This window comes from Pyxicephalus adspersus, chromosome 6, assembly GCF_032062135.1.
Source record: "Pyxicephalus adspersus chromosome 6, UCB_Pads_2.0, whole genome shotgun sequence".
Lineage (NCBI taxonomy): Eukaryota > Metazoa > Chordata > Amphibia > Anura > Pyxicephalidae > Pyxicephalus > Pyxicephalus adspersus.
The window spans coordinates 21,917,467-21,944,492 of NC_092863.1; the positions used below are offsets into that span (position 1 = coordinate 21,917,467).

Here is a 27,026-nt window from a genome sequence, read left to right on the forward strand (position 1 = left end):
AATCTCCCGACCAGCCAACTCAGCCTTCCTGCGGTAATAAAGGCCTTACCAGAAGGTAGAGTGCCTAATTGTTCCAGACGAGCTCAGCTGCCAAGGTACAAAACTGTACTGCAAACTGACCCACATTAAAGGGACCTTTGATGGAGATGCAGGAGTGCGCTGGATGCTGAGGAGGTGCGCCCTGGTGCATCAAAGACCCTCCAAAAGAGGCTTGGGAAAGCTTCAATATTACCGGGTAACCAGATCATTCCTTTTGTGGGGAAGCCCATGCCGGAGCTTCTTCAGACAGTAAGGGGATTAAATATGCAACTTTGGGCCAGTCGGTAGGGAAGTTTTGTGGCTGAAGCTCAAAATGGATGCCGCACTGGTTGATGAAGCCATGGCAGATCTTGGGATCCCCGGGGAATTGCTGTGGAGGTGGAAAGTTTAGCGCAGAGACCATTGTGATTGCAGGAGGCCAGGGCTGGGCTGGTGGTATGCCCAGTGCACTGGGTGTAAGGCCTGGTCAGTACCAGTATTCCTCAGATACCAGTTCCCCAAACTATCTCTGCAGTGTTCACCTATAGCAGCCCCCCCTCAGCCTCAGCCAGTGTACAGATTTATCATTTATCCAGAAACAAGCTGAAGTCAAAACACAGGAGATCAGTCCACCAAGTGAGGTACAAAGGGAAGGGCACAAGCAAAGTCGGGGTCACAATCAAAGGTTGGTCCAGGCACAGTTCAAACAGAATGTCAGGAACAGGCAAAGGTCAGTAACAGAGAAACACTCAAAATCACGCTAGCACAGGTAAGCCCAGCAGACGCTATAACAGGCACTGGTGACTGGAAGCAGAGGATTTAATGTCCCAGCAGCCAATAGCAACACAGGACCAAATCAGGAGCTGATCAGCCACTAGAATCCCCTTCAACTGTACACAGCCCAACAATGGATGCTGGGGATGCCAAAAATACATCAGGGTCTTTCCATGGATGAGATATTTTTCTCCCATAACTACATTTCTGGTTTGATTACATTACAGCATTGTTAGTCAGATTTCAAATGTTAAGTTGCAATATTTTGTTTAATTCCTGGGACCTGTTGTTTTAAATAACTCTTTATAACCAAATGTATTTTGAGATGCCTAAAAGTTCCCATAATGGGTAAAGGAGAAAAAAAAACTGAATCAAATCTACGTAGAGAGATTACCTAGTTTCTAGGAGGTCTCGACTGGATGCTTGAAGGGACTGGAGAGGACTCTTAGTGTTCCTGTGCAACTGTGGCCCAGAATGGTGTGATATGGGAGTAGATAGTATCTCCTGAACAAATAAAAAATCCAATTTTAGATTCTGGAACATGCATTTTTTCTCCTAACTCCTGAAGCAGAACAGTTACATTGAACATTCTCTTCTCTATTAATGCAGAAATGCCTCCAATTCTGAGGTTTTCCTCTGCAAGCCCTGTTTTCTGTGTTCTCTAACCTGAGGAGTGTAGAGTACATAAATTAGTAACAGCAGAACACCTTTGCTTATGTGAGACGAGGGCACTATCGTTTCATCAACCTTATGTTTCAACACATCTGGTTCTGCTTCACAACTTCCTTAACCAAGTTGCCAACTTGTCTGAGTGAGTTTGCCATTCACAGAACCTAAGTGTTTGGGCAGTGTGAAGCCAGTTTCTCAGGCGCAAGTCTCTGGGCATTTATGGATTTCCATTTCCAAAATAAACAAAACATTTGTACACTATATCTCTTCAGTATTTTCTATCTGTCAGAATCTGTTTCTTTTCCAAAGGAAATGTTACAAGCTGTCATTTGACCATCCTGAAAGCAGACAATGAGCCTTCTTACCCTACTATAAACCTACCGTATTTATTCTTTCTGTAGTGACAAAAAATATATAGAGTTAGGTCCATAAATATTTGGACAGAGACAACTTCTTTCTAATTTTGGTTCTGTACATTGCCACAATTAATTTTAAATGAAATGACTCAGATGCAGTTGAACTGCAGACTTTCAGCATTAAATCAGTGGGTTAAACAAAAACATTGCAAAAAAAGTGAGTCTGCAGTTCAACTGCTTCTGAGTTGTTTCAATTAAAATTAATTGTGGTAATGTACAGAACATTAGAAAAAAGTTCTCTGTCCAAATATTTATGGACCTAACTGTATGCAAAGTCTTCAGATCTAATACCTTTTTCATCAGGTTGGATTTGAAAAGGATAGACAAGATGCAAAAGGTATTAGGAGATTTAGAAAAAAAATTTGCTGAGAAGGCACATATAATAAAACCCTTTGATGAAAACACACTCCAGTCTTAACATTTTTGCTCTCAGTCTGCATGGTAGCTCACAAAATAATCTATTAGTTGAGGTTATTGATTTACACACTTCTATTTGCTTCCTCTCCCTCCAGGTTATTCAAAGTACTATCAATTAAAACAGTGTCATCCCAAAAAATTAGACTTATTGAAAGAAAACTCAAATTTTAGGTCTGCATTCCCTCGGTTTGCCTGTAAAATATTCTGAAAAAATTTTACTTAATTTAATGAAGATATACATATTACACCTGAATATTGTGTAATCGCCTGAACCTCCATGAAAACTGCTGTAGAAAACAAGATTAAAATTTAGCATAAAAAAAACACACTCCTAACAAGATTTGGTAACTGATGGAAGTTTAATTTCCTCACAATACAGACCCAGAATGGTGAATAAAGTAGGCCTTCCCCATCTATGGCTTGTTTTACCCAACAACTCAAATTACGTTAAAAGTTTGGGCTTGTAGTTGTATCTACTCATTTAAAAATGGAAACTAGACAGCTAATTACATATTACTATGATGCATAATATGTGAAAACATAATATTCATATTCACTGGTCAACAAACATTTTCTTGCCAAACAGATTAAAGCCATGGTTGTTTAATGCACATATTCCAAATATGGTATTGGTTTTGCTAGATTGGCTCTAGTTTGCAAATGGCTATGGGGATAGTGTACCTTTATGCTCATAGTAGCACGTACATTTTTTAAGTTTAAGAGCAAGTATTGTACCAGTTCTTCATAATTTTGTGCTTTAGGACTACCCAAGTTTTTAACAACCATGATATAGCTGTGCCAGGCATGTAACTTGTAAAATTTGAATCATTTATCAGTTTCCGAATCTGGGGTCCATCAAAGATTCCTACTTTTAATTTTTCAGTACTCAATCCAGGGAATAATCCACAAATGTATTTGAAGCAATCACTGTCCTTGTTCAGAGCTCTTACAAATTGCTTCATTATTGTGTAGTTTAGGGGGAGTGATTTTTTCTTTGTCAACCATTGGCTCGGTAATGATGTTCGCTGCACCTTTTTTTCATGTTTTCCCTTGGAGGCCATGTTTTTTTTTTTTTTCCAGTGATCCTGCTTTGCTCTACTATCCCACAAGCAGATGAAACATGGTTACTTAGTGTATCCACTTTGCTGTCCAAAATGAAGTTCACCATTTTAAATCAACACATATGGAGCATTGGGTTCATGATAGCAAAGCTTTTGTAAGACTATTTTGATAGTTTCATATTCTTCTTTAAGTTTTGTTGAGTGACCAATTGGAATTGATGCATAGCAGTTACCATTATGCAGTAAAACAGATTTCAAACTTTGAGTAGAACTATGAAAACCCCCATATGGGCTAGCAGTCCAGGGATGTTACAACAGTACACAAAGTCTCCATCTTCTGAAATATGGTAGGATTGTCACCTCTCTTGTCCTATAAACCGTTATTTTAACTTCCGGTCTCAGTTCTTTTCTTTTAGCCTGAATGCTAAAAATTCAGATGCTTGTTTTGACAGACATAGGTCATATATTAGATCACTGAGCTCTCCTTGGGAGAACTGCTGGTTCGATAAAACACTTCCTTCATATTCACTTCCACTGCTAACTCCTGGATTACACTGCAAACCCTGTATATGCTCAATGTTGGATAAAGAAATATCAGGGAGTGCACTGAACATTGGTATGGCAAAATCAGCACCATGCGGCACAGGTCTTGCTGATTCCAAATCAGGGTACTCCCACTTGGTATTCTTTTAAGGATTGAAACCTTTTACATTCACAGCACAAAAAATACCATTATGATGATTTTTGGGCTCTTGCTATACCATAGGTACTTCAAATTTCAAACTTTTCAGTTTTCCATTTTCCCCTGATGTAGACACGCTACACATGTTTTGCATACCATATGGGGAGGCCAATACTTAGCTTGGTCCCTCAGTTAAATACCAAAATATGCAAGATATGCTTGTTTCACAAATTCTGTATAGTTTCTTCTCTGTTTTTGCTGGGAATATTCACTACAAACGTAGCAAAATACATTAGGGTCATTTAAACAACTTCTTCTTGAAGAACTTATATTTCTGTAAAAAAAATATGTATGAATAAAAATAAAGGCAAATGAAAGTTTCATGAAAATAATGCTACATTTAATACATATACATATTGGTGTAAATAAATTGATAATAATATGCTGTGTTAACATTTGTTGTTGGTAAAATTGTCTATTCCAATTCCTGCAGCACGAGAACTAGAGCCAATTTAATGAAACTGATGTCATTTCTGGTTTCAGCAGACCAGAAAAACACTAAATATATTAAAAAATCCTTGGCAAGTGACATTTTTTTTTAATGTGAGCTGTGTAATTTTTGAGTTTGACAAATATTGACCTAATTATGACACTTTTTAATTTTACCACAGCACACAGGCTTTCTACTTTCTACTGCCATGGATTTGTAAGCTTTCCAGTTGCAATGGCTATTTTTTCAGTTTTATAATGGTTTTTCCACTAAAGAAAAATTGCTGGTGTGAAAAAAAAAACATACATTTTTAAGTCATTGGCTTACCTTAAACTAAACATACATTTCAGATATTTGCAGCAAGACCTGTTTAGTTCCACACCCCTCATGATATAGCATAAGAAAAGCTTCTTAAGCCCCTGCAGCTAGCCACCAAAATCTTGTATTCCACTCCACAGATAAAAGCTGTGTGAAATCACAATTGTGGTGATGCAATCTTGACCTCATCACATTTTTTTTAAAGGGGTAATATTTACAGAACGGCGTGCTTCACCTTATCCACCAGCCTTTGCAAATTCCTGTACCAATAGGGCTCAAACAGCCACAGAGATTGCCTACAAATGTCACTACAGTTCACAAAAGCACCAGGAACATGGTATGTGTCTGGCATATCCTCTGGTGTCCAATATTAGAAGCTTTGCTGCCTGGTGACATTACAGATCATATTAAGAGCGATTTCAGGAAAAAAATATATGAATTTGAAGAGCCTTATGGTGTTTGGGCTTTACTGGAGAAGATAAAGATCCGACAGCAGAGTTATCTAGGTCCTGAAGTTGAGCCTTAAGGTATTTTAAAAATTAAATTACAGTGGTGTGAATAGCCTTTTAAGCCTTTGCCTTTTCTTCAGTACCTAATATGGTATTAAAATGACACAAACATTAAAGTGTGTATTTGTGCACATACAAAAACCATTGATGACTTGCTACCAAATGAAAACACAATAACGTCACAATTAAAAATTATACTTTTATTTTAAATTTAGGTAAACTGAGAAAGCTTCTCTTGGCAGCTGCATGATTGTTTTCTTATTTAAATGATTAAAGGCCCAAGCAATTTGTAGCAAAGGCTGTCCCAGCTAAGGATAGTGATAATTAGAAAAAAAGTAGTAGTAAAAGTAAAAATTAAAAAAAAGTCTTAAGGAATGATTGATACATACACACAACTGTAAGTCTGAAAAAGAAGGTTGAAGACATGTGGAAACGTTATGTTTGTTTCTCATAATCACACTGGATTAGGAATGAAAGTGCAATGAACAAAGACAAAGAAGTTTGATGAAAATGGAACAGAATGTGCCTAATGATTGGTCAGAGGGCCAATGTCACTGCTAATATGCTTCATGTGTGTTTTAGCAATACAGATTAGCACACATAAATCCATTTAGGATTTCTAAACTTAAAATATGTTATACTGTATATAAAGGAATGTACATTGCATTTATTTCAGGCATTTTGTGGAAGTCACCAATTACTCCACGGGTATTCACATTGTGTTCCAGTTACTTCAATTATAATTGTGCTTTAAATGTAATCTCGAGAATACTGGAATGAATTGTGCTTGGTCCTCAAAGTTGCAGTCTTCCTCCTCTCTCAAGTTCAACTTTCAGTCTCTCGTTTTATCAAAATAAACAACAGAGCATGATCTGTCCAAGCCTGAAAGTGAATAAATTGAAGTATATAAGGCAGAAAATGTAAAAGGCAGCAATGGGCATCTGGTAAAATGAATATGTAGAGCACATTGGCACAAGGAGACTGATGTCCTTTTTGTATTAAAAGAATGCTGCACCATAAAACTCATCAACAGAACAATTTCAGTAGCTTTCTGTGACTTTCACATAAAGACTGTTGCATTATAGCAGACAGCACTGGACCATATCAGGCTTTGTGCCACAAAGCAAAAATGCATCTCTTTATCATCAAAGGTGCATGCCCCTTTATTCACTACAGAATTTAGGAGGCAATGGGTGTTGTCCCCATGACAAAAGTTTTGTATCAAAATGGTGTCTGTTAAAGCTCATCAGTTTATTTTACTATAAACTGTCTTGGTGTTTTCCTATCTACTTGTATTCTACTGTGGCCTCTCAAACAAAACGAAAAGATTTGTAATTCTATATATATATATATATATATATATATATATATATATTTCTACACCATACCACATACACATTTAAAATATATCAGTAATTAAAAAATGGGTATATGGCAGGAATATGGCAATGGAAAATGTTGATTTATGGGTTGCAGAGAGAAAAGAGCACTTACCGGTGTCTGATTTAACAGACTGTTGTCTAGAATTGTGTTATATAATAAAATACACGATCCTTTCATGTTTAAGACATTACATAGCTAAGCACCATAACCTGACTCCCCGCTTAACTGCTTCTATCCAAGATATTTTTTTTTGTCTGACTTCAACAATTGAGATCAAGAGCTTTGATTACAATCGTATGTGGCAATGTTTTAGGCCACTCTAAACAGACATATTGGATTTTCCAGCAAGTGTGGATGTGCACCTGGAAAATGTCTAACTAAAGCGAAGGAAATGAGCTGATGAGAAGTGTACAAACATCAAAATCCTTGCATCATTTTATACTGAATGTCTCAATTTAGCCATGTTAGCTACATTAACTGTTATTTCAAAGAACATGATGGAAATTTTTTTTAAATTTGCCCAAATTCTTAATGGGCAGACCCTTTTAAGTTTTAGGGTACAAATTCATAGTATAAGTATAGTTATTAGGGAAGGCAAAAAAAAAAATTTAAGTGACTGGTCTGCTCCTTCTAACATGTAAAATGTTTTTATAACAGTGCAAAGCGCATAAACAAGTGACTCGGACAGAAAAGGAAAAAGGAAGGTGTTGAAGAGGGAGACCTCTGCCCAATGTGGTCCCTCCAGTGTCCAAAGACGAAGCCAGAGGTAATTTTCCATCCTGCAACCAAAGGGCTAAAAGAGAGGCTTTCAAGAAAAAATGCTATAAAGAGAATTGGAGCTCATCCTTCCCGTAGATGGGAGAGGACTGCACTGGAATGATTCATGATTTTCATTGAGATAGATGAAGCACGTTCCTCTGTTCAGATGGCTTCTACATAATTGGCAGGAAGCATGCCCGTGTCCCCTGTGCGCTCAACAGTTCCGTACATCCACCCCTCATCGATCTGCTGCACGTTGATAATAGTGTCACCATCCTGGAATGACACCTCATCTTCATCTGCTGCATTATAGTCATAGACAGCTCGAAAGCGCTTCTGTAAATTAGGGGAACATATGTAAGACATTTACATTTCCAGATTCAAAATTTCAGTTTGAATAAAGACTTTTGTTATTAAGAACATATTTTGTGTTTTGAGATTACTCCTTCTAATGGTCATATCTATATGATGGAACAAAAGCATTAATCTCACAAAAAACTAGAGAAACATACTTTTATCATGACAAGCTTTCTTTAAAAAAAACTCCCCCCCCCACTCAAAGGTTTTTAATTTATTTATATTAGACGTGAAATATTGAAAGCTGTAGGCATCCAATCTCTCACTATACTACCACCGGTTATCTGAATAAGACCCTACCAAGCTTTGAACTCATTAAACATTGTTTTTGAAGACTTCAACCTTTCTCGCTTTTTGCACCATTTATTAATTGGGATTTATCATATTCTTCAATTTTTAACTCCACTTCATTTCAACCTAACTATAATTTCCGCTTATCTGGACCTTACTAATGGGTGTATAAATTGATAACCAGCACCATATTCATTCTCCATTACGTCATATCAAGATTTTCTAGGAGTGAGAGGAGGGCTATGCATTTTTAGCCCTTCTTCCACTAGTAACTAGGATTCTTGCCATTATCAAATTCTAAAAAAATAAAAAAAAGTTTGGATGGATGCGATGACCCCATAGTGTACCCCCCACCTATTGTCTCTAATCAATCTTTAAACATGAAATTTATTGACAAATTCAACCTGTTTATGTCTCCCCTGAGGAAGCCTTATTGGCAAAATGATTCAGGAACCTAGACTAACTGCTCTATTGCTTAGAAGGTCTATGTTTAGTACAGTTAGCATAGGAGATCTATGTTATTGTCTAGATTAGTTTTATTTATAATTTTTGCTTACAAATATATTCAAATGTCTGTCATAAAAAGACACTTCCTTTCTTTTCCTTTTTGTAATCATTAGGCTTAGCAAACATCTGTCTTTGGTACCCCTTGTGATCCTCTCCCTGGACCTATATTCATACTATTGTTTTCTTTGAAAAACTTCACCTGCTAAATCCAGGCTTTTCTGAAGCTCTCCGAAATTGACCCTTGGCTCAACTAGACAACTGTTTTGATTATTCTTTGGAATTCTCAGTCAGAAATCTTGCGAGGAGGACCTTGTTGTGTCTGATCTAGGGCAAAATATTTTTCACACTTCCTAATTATGGCCCCAACAGTGCTCACTGCAACATTCAGAAGCTTACAAACATGTCTGTAACTAATGCCATCAGTATGTTTTGCAACAAAAAGTTTGTGAAGGTTTTAAGAGAGCTCTTTGCTTTTACCCATCATGAGAAGTTTCTTGTGTGATACCTTGGTAATCAGAAACCTTTTTTTAAAGGGCCATTAATTAGGAATAAACCAGTCAATATTAATTTTAACTGATAGAGGGCAAGACATATTGACCGTTTAGCAGGATTCTTGGCTTTCCGTGCCTTCCTGCAACTCCTTTTCTTCATGTGTTCTTATACTTATGAGATTATAGCCTACCTGTCTATTTAAACTATTAACGTATACCAGAAATGTTTTCAAGCCCAGTGGTAAGAAATTGTAGGCGGGTGGCACCCCCTGTATTGTGACCCAACTCTTCAGTAACCACCCAAAAATAGCAGCATGGTCACTGAAAAGGGCTGGGTGATGCAGGCTAAAAGGGGCTGGGGAAAACACTGTATACCTTATATTACTTTAATTAAAACACACCATTATTATTAAACAGTATTTATATAGTGCCAACATATTACACAGCGCTGTATGTTAAATAGAGTTGCAAATGACAGATACAGACAGTGACCCAGGAGGAGACAGGCACCCTGCCCAGAAGAGCTTACAATCTAAGAGGTGGGGGAAGCAGCACACACTAGGAAGGGGGATATGGAATGATAGGTAAGTAGTACAGGTCTAAGAGACAGAAGACGACCGGTAAGCATGTTTGAAAAAGATGGGTTTTGTGTGATTTTTTAAATGAACAGAAGGTAGGAGCCAGCCGAATGGGACGTAGAAGACCATTCCAGAGAGTAGGGGCAGCTCTAGAAAAGTCTTGGAGATATGCGAGTGACAAGGTTATGAGAAAGTCATTAGTAGGAATATTGGAGATGCGAAGAGAGCAGCTAGGGGTCTATTTTTCTATCAGGTCAGAAAGGTAAGTGGGACAAAAAATTTGTAGGGATTTAAAAGCATAGCACTGAAGCTTGAATTTGGATCGAAGGTGAATCTGAAGCCAGTGAAGAAAAGTACAAAATGTCAGCAAAAGAGGAGTGGTGGGAAGGATGGATAAGTCTGGCTTCAGCAATTATCTTAGATTGTAGAGGAGAGAGTCAGGAAAATGGAATACCAGAGAGGAGGATGTTACAGTAGTTCAGACAACCGATAGGAATGTGTACAAGGCATTTGGCAGTCTGTGGGGACAGGGAGAGGGGGATTTTGGAAATGTTGCACAGGTGAAAGTGACAGGACCTGGAAATTTTCTGAATATGGGGAGTAAAGGAGAAGGTAGAATCAAAGGTAACACAGACAACGTGCCTGAGGGGAGGGATGCATAACAGTGTTATTACCAGCTAGGAATATGTAGGTGGGGGATTTGCAGTGTGGGCATGGGGAGACAGAGATGATGAGTTCCAGAAAATGTTTTAGTGTAAATTTCATGTCAATGGTCCCATTAGAATTATATTTACTGAAAAAAATTTTGTGTTTTTATTACTTATTTTCCCCACTATATGTAAATTCCAGAATCCAGAGTGATGGGCACACTGGCCTCTAGATTCACTTGTGACTGCGCTCTCACGAAGTCTATACAGCAAATTGCAGGAATTTCTTAAGCCAGGAAAAGATAAAACCCTTGTTGCTAAGGAGAGGCCGAATAGAAGGGACACTAATTGTTAATGGTTTTCCTTTTCTGTAAGGCAGGGGGAACTGTTAATAGTCAAAATAAAGAAAAAAAAAACAGCAGAAGTAGTAGAAGTTTTCTAAATGAAAGGATGCTGTAACTGAGTAGCTTCCCATCCAGAATACACAAGTGGAACCGTCTGAATACCTTCTGTTTAAATACCTTAAGACATTTGAATGAAACATTTTGAAATCTTCCAAAAGGAATGAATTACACTATGAAGGCCAACATGATGATGATGGTTTGTTGGTTGAGATGCTGGCCCGCCACGGTTCCCAAGAACATTAACAAGAAGCAGCTTTGAGAGGATGCAAACTAGGAATGGATGTGGGGATCAGAAAAAAAAAAAAAAAAATTAGGAGAACAGAAAAGATTAGTCCTTTTCTGCAGGTCTTTACTTTCATGGTCTGCAGGAGGTGACTGTTCTTATCCACAGTTATGTTGCTAATAGTTTTGTCCAGTGACTATTTTATGGTCAAAAAGGTTATGTTATGCTTAGGGGAAGGATTATTCAGAGTCCAGCATTAAAGCAATAGTGCTCTATTCATCTGAACAGAAAAGAGGCTAATGCAAGCCATTTTACTACTCTGCACTGTACAGCTGAATTTCACAAACCTCAGGACGGTAACTATCTGATCCACACAACCAGTGAAACAAATTAATCACAGTTTGGATTACATGCACATGCCCTTAAAGAGCTGAGCTTGGTTATTTCAAAGCCATTATTTTTAATTTTTAGAGACTCTTTGGTCACTGGCAAGGAACCAATGGATTGACGTAATGCCAATGTGGGTCCTATTTTCATAAAGGGAGCAAAGTCAATAACAGGCAACAACAGAGCAGTTAGTTTAACGTCCATAGTTGGACAGGTCCGAGAGAGTTTGATAAGGAACCACATAGAGGAGTTTCCGCTAGAAAATGATATCATAAGTGATAGACAGCATGGCTTTAAGAAAGACCCAAGTTGTCAAATAAATGTATTCTCTTTTTATAAGAGGAGGAAGTAAGTAAACAGGTAGACAGTGGAGTAGAAGTTGATATAGTATACTTTGACTTTGCTAAAGCATTTGACACTGTACCCCACTGATGGTTAATATGCAAGTTAGGGTCAATAGGTTTAGAAAAGTCAATCTGTAAATGGACAGAGAACTGGCTTAAAGACCGCATCCAGGGAGTTGTAATTAATGTTTCATACTCTGAATGGTCTAAGGTTATTAGTGGTGTACCCCAGGGTTCAGTGTTGGAACCTTTACTGTTTAACATCTTTATAAATGATGTAGAGTTTTGGATTAAAAGTACCATTTCTGTGTTTGCAGATGACACCAAACTACGTAATGGAAATAAGTCCATGCAGGATTCTCTATATTCTACAAGCAGACCTGGACGTACTGTTTGATTGGGCAGCCAAGTGGCAATTGACATTTAATATAGATAAATGTATAAAGTTATGAACTTGGGGGCTAACAAAATGCATGCTTCATACTGTCTAGGGGGAATACATTTGGGGGAGTCAGAAATGGAAATGTATCTGAGGGTTCTGCTAAATCATAGACCTAATACCAGGATGCAAATGTCAAGCTGCAATATCTAAAGCTAGTAAATACTTTCTTGTAATAAAAGAGCAATAGACTGCAGAGAGAGACATAATCCTGCCCCTGTACAAAGCATTGGTCAGACCACATCTGGAATATGCAGTCCAGTTTTGTGCACCAGTTCACAAAAAGGATATTGTGGAATTGGAGAGTGCAGAGAAGGGCAACTAAACTAATAAAAGGAATGGAGGAGCTAAGCTATGAGGAGAGGTAAGTTGAACTGAATCTATTCTCTCTTGAGAAGAGATGTTTAAGGGGGGATATGATCACCCTGTATAAATATATAAACGGTCCATATAGAAAACTCTTCCCCATTATTCACTTTGAGATCATTACAAAGAACAAGAGGGCACTCTTTGCGTCTGGAGGAAAAGAAGTCTAACTTCCTAGGCGGTTCATTTCTGTCTGAATTTGTCTAAAAGGGGTACATTGTTTTTCACAAAAATGTATTTTACAGTATATTAGTATGAGTACAAAAAAAGTTGGAAACAAAATCAAGACAAAATAATAAATGTATTTATTTTATTTTTATTTAAAAAAAATAATAATAATTTACTCATACTAATATATTATACTATAATGTAATGTTCATGCAAGAAAATGTACTGCTTTTACACATATCAATCCACTGTATTGCATTCAATACAGTTATTTTGTATTGAATGCAATACAAATGATTTTTGAGAACTCTCCGGTGACTCATCGGGTGCAGAAGTTGCTAGAGGAAGATAACGAGAAGGAAGAGAGAAGACGGGCAAGAGGACGCGGGACACGGGTGGATCAGGTAGGACTCGATTTACTATTTTTTCCCATATGTTTACCTACCCAGAGTGTGACACAGGGTTACCGCTTTTAACATCTTTTTTCTACCCCAAGTCACACTCGGGGTTACCGCCCAGGAGGGTAAGCTCCAGGTGAGGAAGGGATTCTTCAATGTAAAGTCTGTGAAAATGTTGAATCGGCTGCCTCAGGAAGTAGTTTCAGCAACTACCGTATTTTCCGGTGTATAAATGACTTCTTAACCCTGAAAAATCTGTGCCAAAGTCGGGGGTCGTCTTATACGCCGGGTACTTACCTGCAGCTTGCTTCCCCTTGCTTCATGTCCGGCGCGGTCGAGTCCCCGCTCTGTGCAGGGAGTATGAAGCAAAGGGGAAGCAAGCTGCACAGGAGAACGCGAGCCTGCACAGGAGAACGTGAGCCTGGATTGGTTCTCCAGTAGAACACGCCCATTCACTCAGAGGGCTGCGCCTTAGAGGAGTGTGGAGCAGTGTAGGCTCCTCCTGTATCCCTGCGCCTTAGAGGAGTGTGGAGCAGTGTAGGCTCCTCCTGTATCCCTCCTCCAATTACCAGTACTGTACTGTTCCTTCTGCCTCTCAGATCTCGCACAATAGCGAGATCTGACAGGCAGAAGGAACAGTACAGTGATAGGCAGACCAGTCTAACCAATCAAAGCAGTATACAACAACCAGCCAGTCGCCTGTAAGGTACATCACTTGCTGCGATTGGCTGGTTGTTGGTCTGTATCTGTAGCTGTTCATACAGTAAAGCACCAGTACATACCGTACAATACCGGTACCTTATATACAAATGTTCAACAGTCAAAACACCATCATGGCTGCACCAGCAAGAAGAAAGAAATATGAAGCCAGTTTCAAACTCAAAGTTGTAAACTTTGCCATGGAACATAATAACTGCGCTGCTGCAAGACAATATGGAGTAACAGAAAAGATGGTTTGTGACTGGAAAGCAAATGAAAAAGCATTAAAGATTATGCCGAGGGGTAAGTGTGCATTAAGAAGAGGCACCCTACATTGGCCAGAACTCGAAAAACAAGTAGCAGACATGGTGAATGAGCATCGCCAAAATGGTTAAGTAGTGACACAAAATCAAATATGTTTGTTTGCACTTCAGTGGGCCAAATCTAACCCAGATCACAGCAACAGATTTAAGGCCACTGTATTCTGGTGTACTAGATTCATGGGAAGGCATAATTTGGTACCGAGGCAAAAGACGAAAATTGCCCAAAAATTACCTGCAGATCTTGATAGCAAAGTAAATAGTTTCCATCAATACATAACATGACAGCGCACTAAACATGGCTATGTGTTTTTGTATTATTGGAAATATGGATGAAACTCCAATGAATTATGATATGGTTGGAAATAAAACTGTCCATCAAAAAGGTGAAAAAACTATTTTAATTAAAACAACAGGACATGAGAAGTCCAGTTTTACAGTGGTAGTAGGATCCACAGCTGATGGTGCCAAACTGAGACCAATGATTATTTTTAAAAGAAAAACGATGCTGAAACTCAAGTTCCCTGTTGGTTGTTTTGTACACGTAAATGAAAAAGGCTGGATGGATGAAGAAGGGATAAAGCTATGGGTTGATAAAATATGGAGCAGGTGACCAGGTGGACTTATTCAAAAACCTAGTCTACTGGTGTGGGATATGTTCAGGGCTCATTTAACTCCCAGCACCAAGGAAAGGCTTGCAAGACTAAATACAGATGCAGCAGTTATTCCTGCAGGATTGACATCATTGGTACAGCCACTGGATGTGTGCCTAAACAAGCCATTTAAAGACCGCATTCGAGAATAGTGGAATGAATGGATGGTTAGCGGCGAAAAGTCATTCACAAAAGGAGGAAACATGCGTGCTCCACAGTTGGATGTTTTGTGCAAGTTTGTCTTAAAAGCCTGGAATGATATTGATGCAGAAACAGTAATCAAGTCTTTCAAGAAGTGTGGAAATATCAAATTCATTAGATGGTATGGAGGACCACTACTTGTGGCAAGATGAGGCAAGATGAGGAAGATGAAGCTGAGACCACACCATCTGATACGGAATTCAATCCATACGATGACTGCCTTACAAATGTATCACATGATGTCATTGATGTACTTATGATATCAGATGATGAACAGGAGGATTTTGAAGGCTTTTAAGGGGAAACTGTAACGCTAGCAAAACCTGTAAAAATACCGTAGCTTGCAGTTATGATGGGAGTTGCTAACTCACCAGGCACTTGTTCTCTCTCTATTGTTTTTTTTTCCCTTCTATCATAATCAGTTCCAGTGGGTTGACAGCTTAGAAAACAAACAGCATAGCAGCTCCCATGGGTTTATTGTCTTATTCTTCCATTCAGCTTTAGAGTGAATTACTAAAAGTTTAATGTACTGGTTTACGTTTACATGTTTGATGAAAAACAGCCTCATGTTTATAAGTGACAGTTTTTCTGCTAAGTACATGCATGTCTTAAGCATTTGAATTAAAATGACCATATTGAAATTAAATCTGATGTTTTTTAATTTTTATTTAGTGTGCGTTGGAAGAGGTAGTCTTATACGGCGAGTATATTCCAAACTCTATATTTTAACTGGAAAAGTTGGGGGTCGTCTTATACGCCGGAAAATACGGTACTATAGATTGCTTTAAGACATGCGGTCAAAGCAGCTCTTCATGCATGTGAAACAAGCCATCCTTTTAACGGCAAAAACTGAAAAAAAACCTATCCGAGAAATTGCTACAAAATTAGGAATGGCAAAATCTACAGTTTGGTACATCATGAGAAAGAAACAAAGTACTGGTAAACTCAGCAACGCCAAAAGACCAGGACATCCACGGAAGACAACAGTGATGGATGATCGCAGAATCATTTCCATGGTGAAGAGAAACCCCTTCACAACAGCCAACCAAGTGAACAACACTCTCCAGGAAGGCGTATCGATATCCAAGTCTACCATAAAGAGAAGACTGCATGAAAGTAAATACAGAGGGTGCACTGCAAGGTGCAAGCCACTCATAAGCCTCAAGAATAGAAAGGCTAGATTGGACTTTGCAAAAAAAATTCAAAAAAGCCAGCACAATTCTGGAAAAACATTCTTTGGACAGATTAAACCAAGAACAACCTTCACCAGAATGATGGCAAGATAAAAGTATGGAGAACGCGTGGAACAGCTCATGATCCAAAGCATACCACATCATCTGTAAAGCATGGCGGAGGCAGTGTGATGGCTTAGGCGTGCATGACTGCCAGTGGCACTGGGACACTAGTGTTTATCGATGATGTGACACAGGACAGAAGCAGCCAAATTAATTCTGAGGTGTTCAGAGACATACTGTCTGCTAAAATCCAGCTAAATACAGTCAACTTGATTGGGAGGCGTTTCATAATACAGATGGACAATGACCAAAAACATACAGCCAAAGCAACCCAGGAGTTTATTAAAGCAAAAGAAGTGGAATTTTCTTGAATGGCCAAGTCAGTCACCTGATCTGAACCCAACTGAGCATGCATTTCACTTGTTGAAGACTAAACTTCGGGCAGAAAGGCCCACAAACAAACAGCAACTGAAAGCCAAAGCAGTAAAGGCCTGGCAGAGCAATAAAAAGGAGGAAACCCAGCATCTGGTGATGTCCATGAGTTCAAGACTACAGGCTGTCATTGCCAGCAAAGGGTTTTCAACCAAGTATTAGAAATGAACATTTTATTTTCAGCTTTTTAAATTTGTCCAATTACTTTTGAGGCACTGAAATTAAGTAATTGTATCACTGTAAGTAAAAGTTGTCTCTGTCCAAATATTTATAGACCTAACTGTATGTCTTTTTTCAACCTAACCTACTATGTAACAGTTCAGTGGCCCAATTTACCACTAATCAACCAGTGAATTAAATCCTATAAGAGTCACAAGATCTGTAACCAGTCATTAAGAGCTGTAGCTGAATGAGTTGGGAATAGTTATTCTGTAGCTGTACAGAAAATGTAAGCAGAAGTGACATAATGAAGTAGATACAGATTTGTAATAAGAAAAAAATATTTTTGGTCATTGGTAATTCAATTTCGATTGTTAGAACAGTCAGATTAAAAAAAAAAAAAAGCCATACCCTAGATTTACTAGTGTCTGCATGTCAAACAGCACACTTTCTAATGGAAAGGATAGCCACTGTATATAGTTAGAGCAGGGAATAAAGCAAAAAACAACATTGTTTATTACCCTCCTAGCATTCTAATAACCAAGTCAGTATTTCTACGCAAAAAGCGTTACAATATATTTTTGCATGGAAATTTGTTGTTTAATATTGTGGGCCTGTATTACTCCCGGGTATGATAAAAGTTTGAAACACAAATCATAACTTATAATATAATAAATATTTACAAATATTATTTATAAAAAATAATGAAATAATATAAAATTGTAATTTAAAAATTTATTGGACAATGATGATTCATGCACTAAAAGATATACTTGTACATTTAATATTTATTTTATTTCACAGTATTCAAGCATTTCCCACTCGGCCAAACCCTCCGAATGTAGCGTCGATTCACGTATAACCCGGAAGAAGTAATGCAGAAGCCGAATGGGGATCGCTCGGGACACCGCTGGACCTGCTCCCTCTCCTGGTATCACGATAGAGAAACAGAGAAAATGCAAGTGCCCCATCCCCCGCAAGACAACGAGCAGAGAGGGAATGAGCAAGAGGGCAGTATGTGGCACCGCTGGCTGTAGGTTGGGCATCCTTGCATTATGATATACATTTTAACTTCTGTAGTTTTTTGTTCTACTGCAGCCATGAATGCTTTTATTCTTTTGTTATCCCACTGGTTAAGGTGGACTCACTTCGGCACAATCTGCCCACCTTGAAGTGTGAGATAATCCGAGCTGTCATTAACCCCATGTATAAATCTTCATATCTCCTTCACTGACTGTCATACAAAATTTTCAGGGAACACAGAGGACCCCCTAAGAGCTGTTGCTAAACCAAATGTAAGCCCTCTACATGTAACAAGTTGCCAGATACAGGGTTCACAAGCTTAAAATCTTAACAACATATAAGGGATTGTTTCACATTAAGTGGGGCTATTTTAGGACCAGGGTGCCCAAATTGAGCCTCTATGTTGGGGACCCCCTGGGGGCCACTCTCGTGGCAATGAACATTAGGGTACTGCCAATTGTCTGTGCACTGTGGTGACCCTTAAAGTTTACAAAACATCAAGGCTGCATTCAGGTTGGCGGTAAGGTTGCAGTGCAGTTACCCCTTCCTCATGCCATGGAACCCTGGCTCAGGGGAGACTCAGTACCGCCATGTGGCCCGCAAGATTTATCCCAATGTCAACAGCAGTGCCCAGATGAAAAAAGGTTGGACACCACTGTCATAATATATTCACAAGAACATAAGTCTCCAAAAGTCAACGTCCGTAAGGTAATTGTCATGGGTCTGGAATAGAGATAAGCTTTATTGTAAATGCCTTTGCAGAGACATGACTACTGAAGGACTCACCAAGCATTCTAAAATTGGAAACAACTGAACTTGGTAGCTGGCTGAACAGAGACTTACAAGATTGATAACTGGCTTCATTCAACAGCAGGTCAAACAACATTAGGTCAAGCCATGTGACATTGTTCCAGAAACCCTGTTTTTTCACATTTTTTCACAGTTCAGAACCTATGGCTTAATCACAACTACTTCCAGTCCTGTGTGGTAGGCTCAAAGAATTTGTGTCACAGAGTTACAGAGAGGTACAGAGCCTAATGAGCTGCTGATGTTCATCGCAGCACCCTCCAAGTGGTGGATTTTGCTCAGAAAGACTCCCAGTTTTTGGCCCTCATACAGAAGACAGGCTTACATGAGGCACCACAATAATAAAATTATTATAATAGGGTCATGACCATGCAAAAATCATAACAGGCAGTAAGTACACATACTTTTCCCACATACTTTCCTAAAGCCACCTAATGTCAATTAGCTTGCTGTAATATAATCTGGTGTTGGCCAAGGTGGGGACAGTACTGTCATTTCTATGCATAAATGCATTTTAACATGTATGCATTGCAACATATTGCATTTTTTAAACAATATTGACATTCTGGGAACCTAGACTAAAGAAACAGTATGGGACATTTATCAAAGGTCAAGTAAACCCAAAATACCAGTACTAAGGGGCTTGCCTATCCCCATTTACAATAATGCTGGGAAAATTTTCTTTCTGCTAACAGCAATCATTGAGAAGCATTTGCTCCACTAAAACTAACCATGTGAAGCTATGCCTACCACTGAGACTAACCATAGATCACTAATCCTTCCCCTAATACAAGCCATCAGTAACTATCTCTCTCACTGCTCCTAATCTTGTGGCACCATTCCTCCCACTGATAACAATTGTGCACCCTTTCTCCTAAATACTATAGTAACATTTAATACTCTGACACATCTACATCAACAGACCACTGGTACAGGCATGTTTTTAATCTGACACAAGTGCCCAAAAGTTTCCTTTCATAAGAAACTGAGAAGGCGATGGAACACAATATTTGCAATAGAGCAGGGCTAATATATTTAAGGTAAAAGGTAAAACCGGCCCCTGGGGTGCTGTGTTCCTGGCAATTAGGAGCAAAGAAGTTGCACTGGCTACAGTAGGAGGCAGACCTAGAATGAAAGGGCAAAATGGCCCTAACCAAAATGGCAGTTAAAGTCAGGAAAGCAATCACTGAGGAAACAAAAAAACAAAACAAAACCAAAAAAACAAACTAATTTACCTTAAAATATGCAGAAAGCTTTTAAGGAGGAATTCAATGGCCCTTGATTAAATCTATTAGCACTATAAAGGACTTTTTAAGGCTGAGCTTTAGAAACTAGAAGGATCTAAAATATGAAACCAGTCTTACAGTTTGCTGTTGACAGAAGATGAAATTAATAAACATCCGTAAAAAAAGTTTATGTAGTGATCTTTCCTCTTTTAATAATAAAACAGTGGCTCTACGAAGAGATTTATTTTTATGCCAAAGAAAAGTGCCAGCCCCAAAGGCTGTTTTTTTGTTGCACCTAGTTTCTACCTTCACTTCTACAGGTGTTTATATAAACCCATTGCTGTGTCCTTTAGTAAATATTTTAGTGCACTACTCCTAATAATGATAATAATATCCACATGACACCTATATAATTTTCAAATACCTTAACTGGCAGACTTTACACTTTGAAAGAAATGATACTTACTCCTCCTGGGGAGGTTGAGTGCTGGGTAGTAACTGGAGTCACTGGATCCTGGTAACCGTATTTAGGCTGTTGCTGCTGTCGCTGAGGTTGAAATGCTGCATACATACAATACAAAGACAAACAACAGTATTATTCAACATCTGTCTTAAGCTTTTAATTTACCTTAAAGTACAACAACTCAAAACCAAAATCTTTCAGGCTAAATACAAACTGTTCCCTGTACTTTCCTGAGAATGAATGTTGCAACCAACCTTATCAACTTTACTAGTCATGTTCTGGTAACTACAATATACCTCATTTGTATTGGGGATAACGAGAAGTATGTAGTCCAAATCACACAAACAGTCTAGGACTAAAACTTTGGCATCAACCCACTCTGCAAAACTAGGGGAAAAATGATGACCTTTATGCTTCCAGATCTCAAAAATGTTTTAGTAATTTGAACCATTTCGCTTTCCAAATCAGAATTAAACAATGTTAAGAAAATGAGATTTTGAGCTCCTAAGGGAGACTATTCATTCTGTAAAGTCAAAAAGTTATTTTGATGTCTGGCTATCTTTAGAAGAGCTAAACGGTTAAAGCATAAAACTACTCTAACTTACAATTCTATTTAAAGAAGGCTAGAAATAAGACTAGAAAGGAAAGTAGTCAAAATGTGTTCTTTTCCGTGACAATGCTCCTGCTAAAAGACCATCCACCCTATTCAGTCTTGCTTAAATTGACCACCTTGTTTACAAACCCTAAAGAGTTTTAAAATACGTTTAAAATGGTTTGCAGGTGATTTCAGCAACAGAGAAGTATTACAAAGCCTAAATAACATTTTTTTAGACAAGTTTAAGAAATTTGAGAATTAGTGTGCCAAGTGTATTGAATTGAAATACGATTTAAGTTTCATGGGTCTAAGTCATTCTTTTTCTTGTAAGGCCTAGAAAGTTTTAGCAATATCTATGAGGTACATGATTTAAAGTAGCAGTTGTATGCCCTTTTTTTTCAGCCATCTGGCTGAAATTTAATCAGGCTCTTTAAGACTCAAATTACACCTTACAACTTCACCTTATGTTTCCTTATTTACCTGAGCACAACCCACCGGAGATAAAAATATTTACAGAGGAACTTCAAAAAAGGAACTAATAACAAACTTTGCATATGTCCTTTATAGACACTTTTTTATGCAGTCTGGCGATGTTTTGCATTTGATTCTGCATGGCCTATTCTCTTCTGGATCCCTATCTGCTTACTGGCACTAGACTGACTTTCTTGATTTCTGGGATATCATCATTTGCTGCTTTTGCGCAGAAACTTGTCAGGATGCTTGCATGGTAGCTGCTAGACAAGTAATTTATTCTATAGCAGGGGTGCCCAAGACGTCGATCGTGACCTCTGTACGTCAATAGGGATGCTGGAGATGTCTTTCAGTGCATGGGTGAGAAGGGCTCGTGCAACAGTGGGGAATGAGGCAGAGAGGGTGGGAGGGCAGTCTGAAGTGAGCAGTGCTGGGTGGCCAAGCCACTTCAGGCTCGGGGGTCAGGGTTCAATTACCGAGATACCTTTGTCCAGATTAGCAGTTCTTTCTCTTGTGCAGCAAGTCATTCTCCTATGACAGATGAACTGTAGCTTTCCTGTCACTATAGTCATGTAGTGCAATGTTCTGCCATTCAGTCACTTCTGTATATATATATATTTATTTATTTAGCATTTTTATTGGTGGTCGATCGTTTTGACTTGGTCATTTCAAAAGTAGCTCGAAAAAAGTGTGTGCACCCCTGAACTATAGCACTGGGAGCACTTTTAGTGCACTTGGGTGGTAGCAGATAGTGAAAACAGCACTTGTAAAGTAATCTACTTTGACTGCTTAACTATAGTACTCTATGTGAATCTGTGGTATATGAATGTCAAATGTGCACACATAGCAGGGTAGCTGGCAGGAAATTTAAAATTAGAAGTATTTTTTAAATGACAAATGTACTGATTTGACATTTAAAAATACAAAATAATCATACCGCCATGGAGGTTAAAGACCAAGACAAACTCTGCAGTTGTTTCTTTGTGCATATCAAAGCACAGCTTGCTCCAGAAGTTATTGAATGTCTAGGCTCCATAAAGTTTTTTTTTTTGCTTTGTTTGTGATTAACTCACAGTGAGCATTTTATACAGTAACTGACACCATGATGCTTAATATGTTAAGACATCTGTCAATCTGGACATCTGTCCAAAGTGAATGTATTAAAATAATGTACAAGTTCCGACTTACGTACAAATTCAACTTAGGAACAAACCTACAATCCCTATCTCACATGTAACCCCAGGTCTACCTGTATTCTTTACCTTTTTGATACTGAATGATGTCCTGTGAAGCCTTTCAATAAAATTATTTTGAAAAAAAAAAGAAGAAGGTAGTAGAATATGTTTGATAGATCAATCAAAACTGATCAAGAGAAAATAAGAAACTGGAATTGGTATAATTGATCACTAATATTATTATTATGATCAGTATCAATGTATTTAGATAAACTATTTTAGGATATGATGGAGATTGACACTGAATTAATGAATTGGATGTGCACATAAATAATGGATATATGGAATAATTAAATTAAAGCAAAGTATTATTATATTATGTTGTTTGGTATGTGGTATAAACAATTAATTAGGAAATAGGGTGTGTTCATATATTTGATTGAATATGGCTTTTGCAAAAAAATAATGTTTTGATACACAAGGTAAAGAAGGTATTAAAAATGTTATTGATTTGTATATATATACACATTTTTCCTCAGGTGATGCACCAGTAAGAGAAAATTAGACATTCCCCCTGAGATTTGGTATCAAACATTGATAAGTGGTATATCTTTTGTCACAAAGATCACTCCTTTGGCGAATAATAAGGGTGATTGGGATCTATCTACTTTATTTTGTTCATTAAAATGAATCACTATGAATCATAGATTTGTCCTCTGTGCATAATTATATAAAAATATTGGTGAGTGGCATTTCTGAATTCAAGTATTGATTTGAGAAAAAAAACACATTGTTGGATGTAAGAATTGAAGATATACATTCATCTAATTGCATGTTTCTTTTAGAATAAATTGGTGAAAATACCCTTAATTTGTTTATAGTGCAGGGTTTTTCTGTGTCTCTTACTGGATAGGATAAAAAATAAGCTGGGGATTTACTACCATTATGAAGGTATTTACAGGTAGTTCTTTTTACTGCTACAGTTTTTATTGTGTATTTATATAACACCAGTGTTTTCCCCAGATTTATTATTTTCAGCTGGGTGGTAGAAAGCTGTAGCCAGGTGGTCAAAGTGGGCATGGCAAGACCTAGCAAATTTAGTGCTCCTAGTTCTTTACCATAGGTATACAGTAACCTCTATAATTGTGTCAGTGTTGTACCTACCCTTTATACTTTGTTCCAACTTTCTAGTGCCTAGCTTGTTAGTATGTCTTTTTTTCTCATCTTTTTGTATTATGCCCAAACTGATCCAACTTCCTAGTGTTCTATGTTTTGGTAGGAGCGTAATCCCTTGTAAATTTGTGTAATCAACATAGTGTAACAAAATAGGCTTAGCTCTATTAGCATTCAAAAAAACAAAAACAAAAAAAAAAAAAAACTGTGCCATTTACTGCTCCTCAGGGACTACTGGCAACAGCTAGGCATCTTGAATTGATACCCAGCGGTAAGTGCTGTAAGTGCATTTTCAGGCTTAGCAGTTTTTCAAGCAGCAGTGGTTTTTGGTGAGAGGAAAGTGAGGGGTAAATGCTGCAAATGCACCCTTACTGCCAGTCATGAATTCAGCCAAACTTCAGAATTTGCTTCCTATGCTATATATCTATGTAACACAAAACCTTCCCTCTTCCTTCCAATGCTCACCGTTCTGTCAAGCCCTGCCATTTTCTTTATTCCAGGTGCTCGCTCACATCACCTGATCTGGCACTGCACTGGTGTGGAAAGGCACTGCTTTATACAATGTAAAAATGTGGTGATACTTTAAAAGCATCACACAAGATGGGGACAGGACAGACAGTATCCCCCTCATCACTGCCCATGTTTTTTTTTTCTATAAATAAAATAACTGAAATTTTTTTTTCCTGAGTGTGTGTATGTAATGACTACACACACAGCTATCACAGTGCTCCTGCTGTTAACCACCTGGGCGTTACACTGATGTCTAGATTTCTGTACCAAAAGCGTTACACTGTTTTTCATGAAATTTTTTTTTTTTTAAACTTTAGACCTGTAAGTTACAGAAATATGTCCGAGCAAGGGTCTAGTAGATATCATTAATGAAAAAAAAAAAAAAGTTTGAAACACACAATCATGTAAAAGAAAAAAAAAATGTACTTTTAATAAAATCCTATTTTTTTTTGCATAGAAATTTTTGTTTATATTGTGGGCTTGTAATTCTTATGATTAACTCCCGGGTATGATAATATTTATTTATTATACTTTAATCATAAATTATAATATAATACATAAATATAAATAAGTTTAAAACAATAATGAAATAATAGACAACAATGTAATCTAAAAATAAAATTAAAAATGTACTTTTATTTTTATTTCATGTTGTGTGGTGTTTTTGTACTGTAAAAACCATTTAAAAGCAGATTACATTGTAATCTGCTTTTAAATTTCCCTCCCTGACACACCCCCATACATCACCAATCATATCACCCGGAATATGCTGGAAGCTGCTGCTGCTGCTGCTGCTGGCATCTCCGGAGAGATGCACAGCACAAAGCAGGATTTCTGCATTGTGCTATACATCTCACTTCATATTTCTGCAAGAGGAGCTGCGGACACTGGGTAAGTATTTGCTTTCAGTTGTAATCCGATTGTCATACAATGTATGACAATCGGATTGCAATATAACATTTGTTTACATTTAACCTCCTGGTGAGAAAAGTTCGGGGTTAACGATAATTGCAACTTTTTTTAGCACGGAAAAGTTCGGGCTTAACGGTTGGGAGGTTAAGTCAACATTCTGCAGGCTTACAGCTCACTTTGATCAAACCTTCATATCTTGCAAACTGTTAGTCGGCGGTCATAAGTTTAAAAACTTGCTTAAAATGGAACATTGCGGTTGCCATTTCTCTGGAATTTTATCACCCTGGCATCATTACAACATAAAAAAGAAAACTATCCAGCAAAATGCACCACCCTGTTACACATGACTGTACCCTTCCAGTATCTGAACTCTAATTTCATTTTGATGGGCTTTTTTATGTTCTAATGATACCACAGTGATGACATTTCAGGGAATATTATACACCGATGCAGTGTTCTCCCCAGCCCCTTTTAGCCGGGTGCACCACCCAGCACTTTTCGGTGACCACCAGGCTGTTTTTGGGTGGTTACTGAAGAGTTGGGTCACATTACAGGGGCTGCCACCCACCTACAATTTCTTACCACCCAGCCTAAACAAATTTCTTAGTTGAACACTGCGATGTACCCCACACATTTTCAATTTCTAAGGTGTAAGGGCATTAAATTTTGATGTGTAATTTTGGTTAGCCAAAGGTGCACCTACACCTACATTTTCGATTTTGTACCCCCCACCATTCTAGTAAAATTGAGAATGATAGAAGAGAAGCAGACAGAGTAACATATGTAAAAATTTAGGGTCCTCACTCCACTTGCCATGTAAGTGGCCCGGCTAAAATAGGCTGATTTGCGGTGTTTGCAAGCTGGCCGCTCCACCCACCAGAAATGGGGCTATGGAGAACTATGAACAGCAACTTATTTGGCATAGTCCTCCTTATATAGTCCTCCTACTAACTTCAGAGAAGCATAATCTAATGTCTCTACCAAAGTCAATACACTTACTGTAAGGAAAGCCAGTTAAACAGCCAGCATGTTTTTGGGAAGACAGAAAACACCTACAGTCCTGTGGAAAAAAAATAGGACACCCCATGAAAGACTGTGTGTTTTTGTAAAGGTTTCTGTAAAATATAATTCTTCAAAATTGAAATTTCTGGTGTGAAATAAATTAGGACACCACCACATTTATTCCCACTTAAAATGGTTTGAATTGTTACAATACAGTATTTATATAGCGCCATCATATTACACAGCGCTGTACATAGTCCATAGTCATCTAAGTAGCCTCAAAGGGGCTCACAATCTAATGTCCTTAGCTTAGTCATTTGTCTTTAATAGAGTCCAAGGTCAATTTGTGGGGGGTGGAGGGAGACAATTAACAACCATGTTTTTGGAATCTCACACAGGTGTATCAAATCAAGTGCTTACTTTGGTGTGCCCCTGACTGTTGAGGTGAGAGTTAACACCACAGTCTAAGGCCTTCAGAAAGAAGATTGTGCAGCTTTTAAAAGGTCTGGTAAGGGATTTAAAAATATCTACAAAGAATTTGAAATCAGCCATTCCACTGTCCAGAAAATAGTCCACAAGTGGAGGATTTCAAGACAGCTGCCAACATGCCCAGGTCTGACCTTCCAAGCAAGTTCACCCCAAGAGAAGACCACAACATGCTAAAAAAAAACCCTAAAATGTCATCACGGCAGCTACAGCAGGCTCTTTGCTACTGATGATGTGAAAGTACATGCCTCTACAAAAATAAAGACTGTACAACATTATTTTGCAAGGGAGGTGTGCAAGGAGGAAACCTGTGCTCTCTAAGAGAAACATCAAGGCCAGACTGAAGTTTGCCAGGAGCGTCGACAAAGACCAGGACTCCTGGAATAAT

At 38.1% G+C, this 27,026-nt stretch overlaps 1 protein-coding gene across 1 annotated transcript in view; it reads right to left on the reverse strand.

The window, feature by feature from the left end:
- Positions 1–5,539: 5,539 nt before the first annotated feature.
- The window catches only part of LASP1 (LIM and SH3 protein 1), a 61,182-nt gene continuing 39,695 nt past the window's right edge, over positions 5,540–27,026 (reverse strand). Inside the window, exons 6-7 of the mRNA XM_072414924.1 lie at positions 20,318–20,412; positions 5,540–7,832 (exon numbers count right to left, since the gene is read on the reverse strand). Coding sequence (XP_072271025.1) covers positions 7,659–7,832; positions 20,318–20,412 — 269 coding nt within the window. The 3' untranslated portion in view covers positions 5,540–7,658. The remainder of the gene's footprint in view (positions 7,833–20,317; positions 20,413–27,026) is intronic.